This window comes from Cibotium barometz, chromosome 61 (genome assembly GCF_041138505.1).
Source record: "Cibotium barometz isolate CiBa-2024 chromosome 61, ASM4113850v1, whole genome shotgun sequence".
Classification (NCBI taxonomy): domain Eukaryota; kingdom Viridiplantae; phylum Streptophyta; class Polypodiopsida; order Cyatheales; family Cibotiaceae; genus Cibotium; species Cibotium barometz.
The window spans coordinates 16,281,384-16,297,951 of record NC_141106.1 but is presented as its reverse complement, the minus strand read 5'-3'; the positions used below and the strand labels follow the sequence as shown (position 1 = coordinate 16,297,951).

General features: G+C 43.4%; 1 protein-coding gene across 2 annotated transcripts in view; it reads right to left on the bottom strand.

Annotated features, from left to right (window-relative positions):
* The window catches only part of LOC147604602 (UDP-Glycosyltransferase superfamily protein), a 35,858-nt gene extending 27,452 nt beyond the window's left edge, over window positions 1-8,406 (bottom strand). The window contains exon 1 of one of the 2 annotated variants that reach the window (XM_086794625.1): window positions 8,250-8,406. Coding sequence is in view for 1 of the 2 variants with exons in the window: in XM_086794624.1 (XP_086650750.1) it covers window positions 8,250-8,261 (12 nt within the window). In the remaining variant the exon portion in view is untranslated. The remainder of the gene's footprint in view (window positions 1-8,249) is intronic. The other variant, XM_086794624.1, reaches the window with a different exon arrangement.
* Between the last annotated feature and the right edge of the window lie 8,162 nt (window positions 8,407-16,568).

Genomic DNA, 16,568 nt, shown 5'->3' with positions numbered 1-16,568 from the left:
ATACGATCCATGCTTCCACAGGAAAGGCTTCGTTTGAGATTATTTATGGCAGAGTGGTCTTGCCACCTATCCTTCGAACAAAGGATGAGATATTTGCAGCTGATGAATATATTCGTGACTTGGATGTTGCCTTTGGTCAGGTGCGGACAGCCATTGCAAGATCTCAGGATAAGCATAAAATGGCTGCTGACAAGCATAGAAGGGACATGGAAGTCAAAGAAGGTGATTGGGTATTGCTGAAATTTGAGAAGGCTAGGCTTCGGAAGAGGCCAGGACGAGAAGGATCATATCCTAAGCTTTCTCCTCGCTATTATGGACCCTTCAAGGTGATTCAGAAGATCAATGAAGTGTCCTACAGGCTTGCTTTACCTAGTCATTGGAAGATTCACAATGCTTTTCATGTGAGTCTATTTCGGAAATATGTGGGGCCAGATCCTAATGAGCCTGTCACAGAAGATCCGCCAGAGATTGAAGAGCTTGAGGAGATCCTCCAGCCAGAACAGATTGTTTTTCACAAGGAGAGAAAGCTACCTGCAGGAAAGCTTTCCAGGAGATACCTTGTGAAGTTTAAGAATTATTTGCCTATTGATGCCAAGTGGGTAAATGAGGATTATTTTGCAGATTACCCACAGTTGTTGCAGGCATATCTTGAGGCTTTTCAGTTGAGGTCAACTCTTTAGAAGCCCGGGGGGATGTCACCAATTGGCCGACCATTTGGTCCATCTCCAGTTTTTGCGTCTCATTCACTTGAGGCCAGGCCGGTGTCTCGTGTGAAGAGGCCAGTATTTTTGCTGACATGGACGGGAGCCAGACTGGTGCCACCCGTGTGTTAGCAGGTTGGTGTCGTATGGACGGGAGCCAGACCAGTGCCACCCGTGTATGACCTGGACTATGTTCGACCCATGGGATTGTCACGCCATGGAAGAGCCAGTATTCGTGCCGTGTTTTGCCTATGGGACTGTCACACCATAGGGAGACTCGTGCCTGGAACTGTGTCTTACCTATGGGACTATCACTCCATAGGAAGACCAGGTTTTTATGTTTTTATGTCGTGCCAATTTTGTGCCGATAGATATTTTGTACTTGTTCCATGAACAGGAGATATGTCCATGTTACTATTTGCACATGCACACATATTTTGCATGTTTGAAACTGTTTTCGCATGACATGTATTTGTGTGTTTGCCTGCTTGACGTGTTACTTACTGAGCGGGGACGCCTGCCAGTGAGTCGTGAAGTCTGCTCTGTATTCTGACGAGTTTTGGTGCATGTGAACAGGTGGTAAGTATGTTGCAAATGTTGTTTTTATTATTTTATCTCTAACCTCTTATTTTATAAGGTTAGGTGTTCACATTTATTTAAAAGTGGGCACCCTCTTTGGGCACCCACTTAGGGGCCAAGGTGGGGAACCCCACTTTAAGTGAGTGTGGGGGTGGGCATGGTCACCTACCCAAACTCCCCACCCACATGCAAGCGTGGAGTAAACTCCACATTAATTTTAATAAAAGAAAGCCATCACCTCCATCAAAGGTATGCCGGCGATCATCTCTTTGTAATTTTTGTTGTTTTACAAACGGCGCCATCTTCACGAAAACGGCGGGCGGTTGTATTCGCTCAGGCGGCTGCCTCTCCCACCTTGAACTGGCAGCTCTTCTCCCTGCGCTACAGGCGATACAAACTGCAGTCAGCCGCCTCTTGTTCTTACAGGCTGTACTACAGCCGGCGATTCCTCCTGGACCAGCAGGCCGTGTGGTGCCCCAAGTAGACTGCTGCCAGCAGACGGAGCTGCCTTTGTAGGCGCCTGTGTGCTCTCCTGCGCATCTCTTCCAGCAGGTTACCTTTTTCCACTGCAGGCACCTACACTACCTCCATCTCCTCTTTGCAGTTAGAGCGTTCATCTGCAACCAGGCAACTTTATACTGGTTGTTTTTTCCACACCTCTTGAGGTTGAGCCACCTTCTCCTATACAACGGGTGGCTGTGTTCCTGCAACGAGACTTTACTTCTCCCAAGGCAGTTTTTCTATCGCCTATTTGCACGAGGTTGTACTTCTTTTCCATTGGCGGCTACAAGAAGACTTCACATCTTTTGGGTGGTTTTCAAATTCTACACAAACACCACAAGTATTGGTTTTCTATCAACCATCTACAAGTAAGTGAATTTCAGATTTCAATAAAGTATTTTATGTTTAAATCTGATAAGGGATTCATCCCGCTCGGCCAACACCCGTTCGGTGCCGGGTTGTCCAAGCTCTATTGGAGAACCTCAGTCCAAAGGTGCTGAGATCGGGAGAGCCAGGCGTTAGTACGAGAGCGCCTGTTTGTGCGTGGTCTCGGAACACCAGTGAGGCGCTCTCCGCGGAGTCCAGTGAAAGCACAGGACCGTAGAGATTGGACCACACTAGTGGTCGTTCTGCTTCGAGCTTCTACATCGAAATTCGAGCCTATTTGTTTGGTATTGTTTTCATATGTACATGGACATTATCTGGTTCTTGGAACCCATGGAGCATTGTATTTATTAAATACTCCCAATAAATATATCATATATTGAGGGGGGGGTCGGCCCGTTCCGGCCCCAGTGCTGGTGTCCATCTTTCCATTTCATTTCATTTAAATTTCAAGTTGTATTAAGTTGTCCATTTCAAATTTGTGGTTTTAAAGTTGTGCTATTAAGCGTGTGGATGTCCAGCGGAGTCTTTTCCACTTGACGGGATCGGTTTCATATAATCCAACAGGCATAAGCTCCTCCCATGTGATGGTGCTGAGCCTACCACCACTGGTGATCAAAGAGGAGTAAAATGCTGAGTACTGAGAGGGCAAGTGTGACAACAACGTTATGGCTATATCCTCTCCCGATATCTCTTTCCCGGCCTGGAGAACCTCCTACTGAAGAGCCTGCAACTTGTTGATGTGCTCCTGCATCGTCGACGACTTTGCAGGATTCATCACCCGCATCTGAACTTCCAAGGAGATTCTCTTCATGGGTGATACCCTGTTGTAGAGAGAAGCCAAATGCTGCCAAATCCCTCTGGCCAGCGTCATATGCTTTATGTGATTGATCACCTGTGGTGTGCAATTGAGGAAGATGAAAGAACGGACTCGGACATTAACACGATCCCATAACTGTGCATGTGCCTCCCGTTCCTTCTAAATAGAGGGTAACTCCCCATCTTCCAACTTCGGCCGTGGAACCCCAACAACAATGAAATCAGCCAAGTCATAGGACTCCAAAACAGATTCCATCATTACCTTCCATATGCCGTAGTTGTTCTCGTCCAACTGTCGGTCCACTGGGAACGTGGGGAGTGTCGAGATCTTCCCATGCTTCTCAGCCATCCCAAGCAAATCTGCCATCTCAAGGGTTCACAGGGTCTTGCGAAGGGAGGGTGGGAGGTTGCAAATAGAATGCAAGGTGGCTGTCCAACGGTGATGGCCGCCTTCTACCCGATCTCCAAGTCCCATACAGCCCAAGCAGTCTCCAATCAGCACCTCAATCAGCAAACCCTCGACGTCCCACTGTCTCCAAGCTTCAAGCCACCTGAGGCTCTAATACCATGTTAGAATGCACAGCGGAAATGAAGATAATTGCTGTAGAAAGCAATACACATATGAAAGAGAGAGAGAAGCTTGTGTATCTCTGCTATATACACCAATAAAATCCCGGAATAATACATGGAAGAGTGTGGGGGCAAGGGGCCATTTTATATGGCCGGCCATTTTATATGGCCCTTGGCTGCTAGTCGGCCAGCCCAAGACAGCCGATAGCAGCCCACAACCAATAAACGCATAGTTGGCCAGCAAAAGGGCAATCGGCCAGCACTAAAATACAATCGGGCATCACCAAATCAATTGGGAACATTGGATATCGATGTTTTACAGCAATTTTATTTAAGGCTCTATAATCAATACACATTCGATAAGAACCATCTTTCTTCTTAACTAGCAAAATCAAAGAAGTAGACGGTGAGAAACTTAGACGAATGAGTCCTTTCGCTAGATACTCCTCAATCACCTTCGACACCTCGTTCTCCTCAACCAAACTCATCCGGTACAGAGATCTATCGACCGCATTTGGACCGGGCACAAGCTCTATTTGATGCTCCACATTTAAGATATTTTAAGCATTTGTGTAACAGTAATTAATGCATTCTTGGACCATCTTCATAAACTAAAGCCATTTCTACAACTTTGGATAAAGTTTGACAGTTCTCATGGCACACCAATGGTCGAAGTTTATCATTTAATCCCAAGGTGAATTTATGAACATGTAAGAAGCTTGGTAAAACTTGTGCAATTTTCATAAGCACCTCTCGATACTTGCCAGCATACTCCTGAACTGAAAGATTCTTTTGAGAGATAAAAACCAAGTATCAAGGGCTCTACTCTGCTCATCTAGTGGCACAAGATTCTGAATAAACATATCCTTCAATTTTTCCCAAGTATTCGGGATTGCCATGTTTTTTGAATTTCCCTCCACCAACGATGAGCCACATCTTGTAAATTATATGCAGTATGCTGGACTCTAATGTGCTCATCTATGATATCACAAAGTAAAGCATTGTTCCCACTTAGAAAGTCACTGATCTACTGCATCAGCCGTACGAGAAGGTAAAGTACCAATGTACTTTGGTGGTTTCAAATTCTTTAGTGCAAGTTTTGTTTTTAATCCCTTTTCGGTGTACTATCACGACTACCCAGATGATGGGTATCCAAAGTCCGTTGAGGTATTGCAGGTGTTAACATAGTGCGGATATTATTCATAAATGAATTCATTTGCTCCCGTAAATCATGCATTTGTTGACTAAGAGGGACAAACTCTGGTGATTGTGGGGCAGAGTGATCGAATTCCATTTTTACCAATAATATGCAAGAAGTACTAAACGACAAAAAATAAAAAGACAAGGAATAAGTGAGTCCCCTGGTTTCAAAGACGTCCAATGTTGATGTAGGCTATAGCCGTGTAGAGCTACACCTTCGTGGAACGTGCCACCAACAGAAGACTATGCATGAACTTCCTCTTAGAACCTTTGAATAGAGAACCTTAGGCCTTTTTTTATATATACCTAGATGAATCCACAAACATGTCCAAATTCACCTTTAGACATCCCTACTAACATCATCAGTGCCCAATAGCGGGTGTAGAACTTTGTATAAGATATGCTCTCACACACGCACTCCACACACACACACACACATAAGAGCATATATTCACACAAAGGCCTTCATGCTGAGTTTTTGTCAAACCTCCAGTGATGCACGGCAGACTCAGCCATAATGAAGCCTAGCACTAAGGGAAGTAGCAAATAGAAAGAATTAGTACAGCAAATAAGCAGTTGATAGGGTAAATGCGCTGCATGAACTTCCTCTTAGAACCTTTGAATAGAGAACCTTAGGCCTTTTATATATATATATATAAGCTTTGTATGAAAGTTTTGCTCCACAGGGATATGACGGGCGATGATGACGACCTACTAACGCTGGAGAGAGAGAGAGAGAGAGAGAGAGAGAGAGAGAGAGAGACCTAGCCTAGCTGTGTAAAGAAGCATCTAGCCTTGGTGCTTGTGGCTTAGCCACCACCCTCAAAACCCACAAGGCAACAGCCGACAGCGAGAAGCGACAAACGGCAACGGTAGCAACGAATGGAATCCAATGTCGACGTATGGGGAAAAAAAAACAAATCTGTTGATGATGAGCATGAAACACCTCCCTTCCAAGCTTAAATGGACACCAAGTTTTCCTCCATAGCCATGAAGAAAACCCTAAGCTCTGATACCAAATGTCAAGCCCCCATGCAAGCAAACCTCACTCTGTGAACCCTGCTTCATGCAAAAACGTGCGAGAAAAGAAGAGCTCCAAAATAGCAAAAAGAAACCTAGCTTAGCATACCACATTTAACCACCCAACCGTTATTTATACCAGTGACCGTGGGCGTTCAGTGTGTACCTCATCATGACACATCATACTCACGTGCCCCCTGTGTCCCCATTGGTACCTCGTGCTACACATCACTAAGTCTTTGGCCTACAACCGCCACCCACGAACGTTACCTGTTCACACTTATTAATATAAGTGATGATGTGCAATAGTATATCGCCACTAGATTTCCCACGCAACGCCCATGTGTCCCACGCAACACCCACATGTCCCACGCATTATTAGCATGTAAACCCCATGTATCGGTGTGTACAGGCCCCATGTGTTGCCACGTGTAAAGGTCATAACACACCATGCTCACTGTCCCCTGTGTCCAACTAGTCTCCCATGCTACACATCACTCCCATGGCATTGAATGGGCGCTTGCCCCTATGAAGGAAGATAGAAATGTTAGGTAGAGTCCGTTTCAAACATGTTTGGTACGAGTACAAAAAGTCCGCATCACGATAAAGTACATTCATGTTCTTTTTTACATATTTTTAAAAAAATGAAACATTAAAAAGTGAGAAATTGGAAAAATTTAGGGAAAACTGGGAGACTTGGAGGAAATTGAGGGAAAATTGGGAAGATTGGAAGAATTGGAGAAAATTGGCAAGAATGGAGAAATTTAGGAGAATTTGGAAAAATTGGAGGGACTTCATAGAAATTGAAACAAATTGGGGGAATTCAAAAAAAAAACAGAAATTTGAAAAATTGGACAAGTTAAAGAAATTAGAGAAATTGGGCAACACTCGAGAAATTGAGAGCAATGAAAAAAAATTAAGAGAATTCGAGGAAATTGAAAAAAAAAATAGAGAAAATTTTGGTAGACACGACATTCAAGTTGTTAGAAGTTTTTTTCCTCATTTTCAACCAAATTAGAGGGATATATATGTATGTATGTATACGTACTTGTACGGAACAAACAGTCTGACTCCATTCTTGAGGACAGAATCTCGATAATGCTTCCAAAACTCATACTCCCTTTCCCAAGTTACATCTGACAAGAGATGTCCTTGTCATTTTAGAAGGAACTCACAAAGAGTACAATTTTGCAATCACCTTTCACTTCATTCCAAAAAATTATTTTGTGATTATCTTGATCATGCTCTTGCGAAGAAACCACACAATCCCAATTCACAGACGAAGATCTGTTGTTGTATGTTATGCAAGACACTGCTACATGCATAACCTGTTGCCAACCTGCTTATGGAAGACGTCTCCTCCTGATTCCCACCCTTCACTGCAGCTTGCCAGAGGGCTTGGATGCTCTCTACAGCCCTTCATACTCTTGCCCTAACTGAGGGACTTCTCATCACAATAAGATCCGGTTCCTAAAACAAACATCCACAATCGGCTCCTAAAGATATGACCATATTTGCAGCCAGAGGAACACTCTAAGGGGGTTTGTAATAGTCACTTGGGTTCGTGTTTAGGAGATCCGTGGGGTTGTAACATCCAGATGCCTTGGTTGTTACTACCCTTTGCCTTGGTTCTCTAGCCCTTGGTGTTGGCTTGGAAACCTCTGTATTTGAGTGCTCAAGAATGAACCTTTGCCTACCTTTATATAGAAAAGTGATAGCAAGTCAGTGTTAGGGTCAGCTAGGGCTTTCATGCCCCCAAAAAGTCATCCAAAAGGGCTTTTCTTATGTGCCCAACTTGTGTCCCAACTATAAGTCCAGGTCATGGGCACCTATTTGGGCTTCCAGAACTGCCCACATTGGGCCATACTCTGCCCTATACTTTCCTAGAAGGTGGAGGGCCCAAACACCTGGTCCACTACAAGGCCCACTCAGGCAGAGAACCAGACAGGACAGGACCCACCTTGCAAATACCCACCCTCCCGGCCTACAGAATCCCTCCTCATCAACAACCACCCCCTCATCCCCAGGATTTTCTCCAGCACCGGACAACCTACTTCGGCGGACCATCTGACCCTCCACCAACCCAGCAGAGTCCTCCCTCAGCCATGGTCAGATGGTCATCATGGTTCTACTGGCCTTACCAAGGGCAGACAAGCTCACCACACCCTGCAGATGGGTTACCATCTTGATAACTCGTTCTGGATGTGTTTTGTGTTCAAAATTCTCTCTCTGTACTCCCTCCCTTTGAATCCACATGTGGTATTGCAGTAGTTTCCCCAGGATCTGACCTCCTCAAAACGCATAATTTTATACTATTTCTTTGGTAAATACTGTACGTGTGTGCTTATGTATTTGCTATTTCTTCCTCCCATCTGATACATATGAATCTGTGATGTGTGCGTGTGCGTGTAGCATGAAATCAGTTCAATGCGGGGCTTGGAGCACACCAATTAAAGCAAGTTAAAAATTACAAACCTGCGATTGCATTTGGCACGATTGGTGCCTGCACGCACAGAGGGGGAATCGATGGCAGCAGCTTGAGAAGCCCTACTTTCCAAAAAGAATAATTCAACTGCTTTGCGCAGATGTATATGGATATTAATGGGATTTTTCTACTGAAAAAGAGACACTATGAAAAAATATACGAAGGGGGAAATCTCAACCTTGTTGGCACCACAAAGGTACCTAGTCATTAATTAACTATTCATTAAGAAACCATTAACTAGTCTTTTGGTTAATCCGATTCTGGGGGGACTTCCAAACTCCACTGCATTTGATGATTCTTGCTGGCTTAAAGATTGGATGTGGTTTAATGGGGTTAAGGTGGACAAAGGGTCAGCCAAAGCGTTGTATCTAGAACTCAGAAAAACAGATCTGAATGCTAAATATTGCAACAAAGCTTGGAAAGTAAAATGGAAAGCTGGAACTTGGAGAAAGAGATGGAAACTCATCTGGGAACCTAACTAGCCCTTGAAATTTCAGGTATTCCTATAGAGAGTGTGCTTGTTAGCTCTGCCAATTGGATCCAAACTTCTTCAAAGAAACTTTACCTTAGGTTGCTACCCAAGGTGTAGGTCAACCTTGGAAGATGGGAAACATACATTCTGGGGGTGTCCTACTATCAGGGGATTTTGGGCTAGGATCGGGAAATGGGTGGCCAGATGCTTGGGAGTTCAAGGGTGATGGGGAGACTGGGTCTTGGGAAGGGAATCAGAAGAGGTTACTAACTGGCTATTTAGTATTATTACATATGGTTGTTTATGGGAGATTTGGATATCCAAGAATAGCTTAGTGTTTCAAAGGGGTGAGAAAACTGGTTTGAATGTCATTGAAGCAATGTATAAATGTGTTCATTTGTGCAGATCTATATATATTGTTAACAAGTTGAATGATACTAGCATACTTCAGGCAATACAATCTCTCCACAATAATGGAATCAGATGATCTGCAATATAATAGACCTTGGTACATACTAGGAACTCTTAACATAAGATTGTATACAGGTTTGCCTAACTGAAGATGTGAAGATCAAGCTGCCCAAGTTTGGACCCAAGACCAAAAGATGGTATCTCAAGGAAAAACGTCCAGTTTATACATTTGTGGCATTTGCGAAAAATCCCTTGGGTTCTAGACCTATGGTTAAGGTTTAGACAGGCAAACGTGTCTTGGAAAGGCTCCCACCTAAAGGTTTCACCACTAAGCCCATGATGATAGCCTGTATATGCAGTTGGGCTACTATGTGTCCTAGAGTCAATCTTCTTTTGTTTGGGAGGATGAAAGATGTGATATGCTTTGCAAATTACTGAATTGTAGTAAATATGACTTGGTGTAGGCTTGGGATACAAGTACTTTTGGTGGAAGCTTTGTAAGATAATTATGTGCTGTAAATATCTTCAATTTAAATATTATTAATATTTTCCCAAAAAAAAACCATTAACTAATGACAAAGGGTCCAACCTTAGCATTAAGGTTGGACCTTAGGACACATTACTTTTACTAGGGTCCCCCCTCCTCCTTCTCCTTCATCTTTGCCTATGCCTCTAGGTAGTCTAGCCTACTCACCTCCTCCTTCTCCTTCCATCCTAACCCCTTACACCTTGAATCCTTGCATTCTAGAATGTTACCATATTATAGTAGTGATGTGTGTGAACACACTTAGGACCGCCGGGGCACTTTTTCCCTCACTAGGAGGTTTTTTCCCCCGTGCATTGTATATACGCCCATTATCTTCTAGGGCTTGTTATCTTTCATTTTTGGCACTCATAATACACTACTGTTTTTGTGCTCAAGCTTCCTCATCTTCTTGAAGTTGTGTGTGCATTCCTGCAACCCTAATTCCAACAATTGGTATCAGAGCAGGCTTCCTCCTCCCGGGCAGCATCACCGGCACCTGCCGCTTCATCTCCTCCGATTGCAACGAGGTTTCACGAGCGTCTGCAGGTTAGTATATGCCGTGGGAAAGCCCGTAGGGCTTGGTCATTTCAGAATTTTGATCTGAAGTCATTTCGCCCTCCGTTTTTGCATTCCAAGTACTGCGCAGGCAAAATCGTCCTACAGTGCAGATTTTCTGTCAAGATTAAAATCTGCAGGACAGGTGCCCATTCGTCTGTTTTGGGCTGTGCTATATAGCACAGGTCGATTTTATACAGGTTTTCCTCTTGCAGACAGCATTTACATCTAGTAGTACAGTCATTGGCCATGGCTGACAACAATGATGTATTCCGCATGTTGGCTGCTGAGGATAAGTTGGATGGCACCAACTATCCATTGTGGGCATATATGATGCGACATGTATTGGTAGCAAAGGGGTTATGGAATATTGTGCAGGGTATTGATGCACGTCCTATTGTGGCTGGGAATGCTGCAAACACATCAGAAACAGGTACTGTTGATGATGGTGCAGGCACAAGTGCTGTAGCAGCTGTTCGAGAACCACCACTTTCAGCAGAGCAGATTCGTTGGGATGGTAGAGATGCGCAGGCTCATGCCTTGATTGCGCTGTCTGTCAAACGTACCATTATCCCACATATTCGCTCCTGCAGGACTTCTAAGGATGCTTGGGATGTACTTGCCACATTGTATCAGGCAAGAAATGAGGCTCGTGTTGCTTATCTCCGAAAACAGTTGGAGAATGAGCATATGAACGAAGGTGATTCTATGGATAGCTTTTTGACAAAGATCAAGGATTTCAAAGAGCAGCTCATTTCTGCAGATGAAATCCTGTCAGACAGTTCACTTGTGCAGACTGTTTTGAATGGTCTACCAGATTCTTATCAGGGTTTTGCTTCCACTCTTCGCTTGATGATGAAAGGCAATCCCAATGCCTTATCATTTGAGGAGTTAGTTTCTGTTTTGCTGCAAGAAGACCAGTCAAGGCAAAACAGGAATAGTATGCGTGTCGCAGATCAAGCTTTCGTTGCTAATCAGAGAAGCGGGAAAGGTAAAGCTGGCTTTTCTTCTAGTAAGCAGAAATCTGCAAATGCTGCGCAACCAAAGAAGGAAGACAAAGATGAGAAGAAGGGTGACAAACAGAAGACATTTTGCAAGTACTGTAAGGGAAATGATCATGTCATCAAAGCGTGTCCTAAGCTGGCTGCGAAAGAGGCTAAGAAGAAAGAGGCTGGTATGGCTGTTGCAGATGCCTCTCCTTCTAACAATGAATCTGCTAATGTTGTGCTAGATACAGAATGGGCATTCAATGCGCAGTGCAGTTATGACCCATCTTTGCATGACACATGTATGTCTGCAGTAGATTCAGATGTATGGTACTTTGACAGTGGTGCCACTAAGCATATCACCTCGCAGCGCAGTTTATTCACTTTCCTTGAGTCTGCTCCCACAGGGAATACTGTCACTTGTGCCAATAACTCCTCTTATCCCGTTAAAGGAGTTGGACAGATTGTGCTGAATGTTGCAAATGGCAACACCTTTACACTTTTTGATGCATTGTATGTGCCAGGGATCAAAAAGAATCTGCTGTCAGTCTCCGCATTTGCCAAAACAGGTTTGGTTGTAAAATTTGTGGATGACAGATGTACTGTTCATGATCTCTCTTGTGGTGACATCATTGTAGCATCTGGTTCACTATGTCGAGGGCTGTATAATCTCAATATGGATGGCAAATGTGTAGAGGATTCAGCATGTGCTATTATGGATACGCAGGCTATTTCAAATGCAAAACTGTGGCATGCACGTTTTGGTCATCTGAATTTTGCAAGTTTGCTGCGCCTGCAGAAATCTGAAATGGTGTCTTCTTTGCCTAAGCTTGAGGCACCTGTCAAGCATGTTTGTGAGGGCTGCATATTGGGTAAAATGCAGCGTGCTTCCTTTCCCAAAGATGGATCAGTGAGAGCTGAACGCAGATTGCAGCTTGTTCACAGTGATGTTTGTGGTCCCATGCAAACTCCATCATTTGGAAACTACCTTTACTTCGTGACTTTCATTGATGATTTTACCAGGCATGCATGGGTATATCCTTTGAAGGCAAAGTCCGAAGTGTTTTTGTGCTTCAAACAGTTTTTGGTTATGGCTGAAAATGTGTCAGAAAGTAAGATGGGCACCCTCCGTTCAGATCGAGGGGGGGAGTATATGTCTTCAGAATTTAATGCATTTCTGGCTGAGCGTGGGATAAAACACCAATGTACAGTGCCGTATACACCACAGCAAAATGGTGTGGCTGAGAGAAAAAACAGGTCTCTCATGGAAATGGCAAGATGTATGGTTAAGAGTCAAAGTCTACCACATGGTTTTTGGCTTGAGGCTGTCATGTGTGCCACTTATGTACTAAACAGGTGTCCCACCAAAGCATTACAGGTTGTCACTCCATATGAGGCTTGGCATGGCCGCAAGCCATCTGTTGGCCATTTACGTGTTTTTGGTTGCCTGGCATATGCATTAGTGCCTGTGCAACATCGCAGAAAATTGGATGACAAAGCTGTCAAATGTATTTTTGTTGGATATAGTGCTGAGAGCAAAGGCTATCATTTGTATCATCCACAGACAAAGCGCATTTTGGTTAGCCGTGATGTTGTATTTGTGGAAGATGCAGTTCAGCCCTTGGTTTCATGTACTAAGGAGACAGATATCAGCTCACGTGATGTCTATGATACATTGTTGCCTCTTTTCAGTGGTGCACAGTCAAGTGCAATACCTCATGAGGCAGTTTTTCAGCCTATGCAGGTTTTAAATGATGGCACAGATCAGCCTATATCTGATGCAGATGTGCATGATGCACTTGAGGATGAGAGACAAGAGATTGAGGGCTCTAGGAATATGCCTAGATGGCTGGTGCAGACTTTGCGTGACAGCAAGTTGGATGCCCCTTTGTCTAGTCGCACTCGTTCTGGCTCTCATGGTGCCTCTTATGCGTCAGATTGTTATGCATTGGCTGTTTCTAGTATGTGCGATGAAAGTGAGCCTGTTTCATTTGATGAGGCACAAAGTTCAGAAAATTGGATGGCTGCTATGCAAGCAGAATACGATGCTATTATGAAGAATGGTACATGGTCTTTATGTGACTTGCCCCCTGGCAAGAAGGCCATTGGCACTAAGTGGGTATACAAATTGAAGCGTAAGCCTGATGGCACAGTGGATCGCCATAAGGCTAGGCTTGTTGCAAAAGGTTATGCTCAAGAGAAGGGCATTGATTTTGATGAGACTTTTGCTCCCACATGTCGTATGACCACTGTTCGTAGCATCTGTGCATTAGCAGCTCATAATGGTTGGAATGTACATCAGCTGGACATAAAGACTGCGTTCTTAAATGGAGATTTGCATGAGGAGGTGTATGTATCGCAGCCTCGTGGTTTTGTTCAAAGAGGGCAGGAAAACAAAGTGTGCAGGTTAAAAAAGGCTTTATATGGTTTAAAGCAAGCTCCACGAGCTTGGTATGAAAAAATACATGCATATTTGACTGCACATGGGTTTCAGAATAGTCCAACAGAAAGCACTTTGTATGTTAAACGTGTGGATGGTGTACATCTAATCATTGCTCTCTATGTCGATGACATGCTGCTCACAGGACCAAATAAGAGTCATATTGCTGATTTTAAGGCTGATTTGAATGCCTCTTTTGAGATGTCAGATTTGGGGCATTTGCATCATTATTTGGGGATACAATTTAAGCAGTGTGATGGAGGTATTGCTTTGTGTCAGACAAAGTATATTGAAACATTGTTGCGGAGATTTGGCCTTGAAGACTGCAAGCCTATTGCTACTCCAATGGAGACAGGTTTGAAGTTGAGTCTTCATGATGCTGGAGATCACTTTGATGTCACACTCTATCAGACAGCTGTTGGTTGCCTCATTTATGTATGCATTACGAGGCCAGACATTCAGTTTGCAGTCTCACAGGTGAGCAGATTTATGCATAGCCCAGGCATTAAGCATTGGCAGGCAGTGAAGCGTATCTTTCGCTATTTGAGTGGTACTCGGCATCTTGGGTTGTTTTATCCCAAGGGGGGATCATTGCCGCCAGATTTACATGCTTTTTCAGATTCTGACTGGGCTGGTTGTTATGACACACGCGTGTCCACGAGTGGTTTTTGCTTCATGCTTGGAAGCTCATGCATATCATGGTTGAGCAAGAAGCAGCCTACTGTGGCCACTTCTAGTTGTGAAGCTGAGTACAGGGCAGCTTTCACAGCTACGGTTGAGTGTGTGTGGCTCAGACGCCTTATGGCTGATTTGGGTGTTGGGCAGCCATCTGCCACCACCATCTTCACTGACAGTCAGAGCGCATTGGCAGTTGCGCGGAACCCAGTGTTCCATGCTCGTACGAAGCACATTGAGGTGCACTACCATTATGTCAGGGAGAGACTCTCTGCAGGAGAGATCAGTTTGGCTTATGTGCCAACACAGGATAACTTTGCAGACCTTTTCACAAAGGCTCTGCCTCGTGAAAAGTTCGAAGCTTTTCGCAAAGCTTTGGGCTTACTCCCTTTTGTGGATTCGTCCACATAGCTAGACACTTCCCTATACATGAGTGCTAGCTCTTGTTCACCGCATCACTCCAGGGGGGATTTGTTACCATATTATAGTAGTGATGTGTGTGAACACACTTAGGACCGCCGGGGCACTTTTTCCCTCACTAGGAGGTTTTTTCCCCCGTGCATTGTATATACGCCCATTATCTTCTAGGGCTTGTTATCTTTCATTTTTGGCACTCATAATACACTACTGTTTTTGTGCTCAAGCTTCCTCATCTTCTTGAAGTTGTGTGTGCATTCCTGCAACCCTAATTCCAACATAGAAAAGACCACAATACCAACAGAGTCCCAATGCTCCGACCTTCACACTAAAGACAAAAATCACCCTAGCAACCAGCGAGCCTCTCTGAGAAGGTTGGATGCATCCCCCCTACGAGAGAGAGAGAGAGAGTAGAAGCAGACGATGATGCATGGTGGAAGCATATCCATCAAACTTCCAAAAAGGGCAAAATGAAATCAGGTATCAAGTTCTATACTATGAAAAGAACTATAGTAAAACATTTGATGGATAAATTCATTGAAACCCTAGTTAGGGTCTTAATTAGAACACAAAAGAGCATATGGGTACCCTATCGAATTAATTAACACCCTAAAAAGCATTTCAGTGTCCTATTGGTCCATGTTTAAAATCAATATGATGTGTTTTTGAATGGGTGGGTATACTATGTCTACGTTGTTGATATGAAATTAAGTGTGGTTATAAATGGGTGGGTATATTGTGTCTAGGTTGATGACGTGAAATTATGTGTGTGTAGGTGTAGTTAATATTTTACTTTGTTAGCTCTTGAATAATTGTAGCCTTACTCTAGCCATTTAAAAAAATTAAAGGTCATAGGTTATGTCTAGATGAGCTTCACCTATAACCTTTAACTAAGCATGCGCAAGATAATTGACATTGGGCTACCTAATATCACAACACCAACGACAAATCTTTATAGCATTCTCTTTGAATGCAAAATGTGTGTTTCGAATCTTGCATTGTCATTATCTTGTGATTAAGCCTAATCACTTTTCCTCTTCTTTTATTATGCAAGTATGAGTAGATTAATCCACTTCTATCCACTTTAGTGAGCTCCCAACTTAAATTTTTACCAATCTACGGCTCTATGCAATTAAATTAGCAATTAGTGATTAGCACTAATCTCTTCACTAATCTCATCTTTACCCCCCTCTATAAATTAGCTCAAATATTGGAGGAGTTTTACTACTAATTAGAGCTACTACTAAATATTGGAGGAGTTTTACTACTAATTAGAGCTACATACAAGGTCCCAAGCCACTAGTGATCGCCCACAACACCGTAATCATAAGATTGAAATAATCCGAAAGTGCCAAAAATCTACATTAATTTTAACTTGCCTTAGAAGAGCTTGTTCTCATCAAATCTGAAGAACCGGGTGCAAATTAAAGGTATACATGGTGTCTAGTCACTAAAAGTGCAGTGTTTATTGTTTCAATTGCTTTAAATATCCTCTATAACGGTGATTTCTAGCAGCTTACTCAATTATGGAATTTTTGCTAATCACGATCAATATGATAGTAATATTTTTTAGTGATTGAGGGCTCAAACAACTATTTGGGGAGTTGCTCTAACTCTTTCCATCATCATTTCTTACTTTCCCCTTTATACTCACAACTGTGGCAAAAAAAGTTCGGAATGGGAGAAAACACACTTGGTCATAAAAACGATCATGGTAGAAAGTGAGGGGGTAGCAATGTGCTAGTTGCCAAAACAACCCTCTCAAACAACGAACAAAATTTCCATCAGGTTTTGGGCGAATAATGCCTGCACAAGTGATCTACAAGA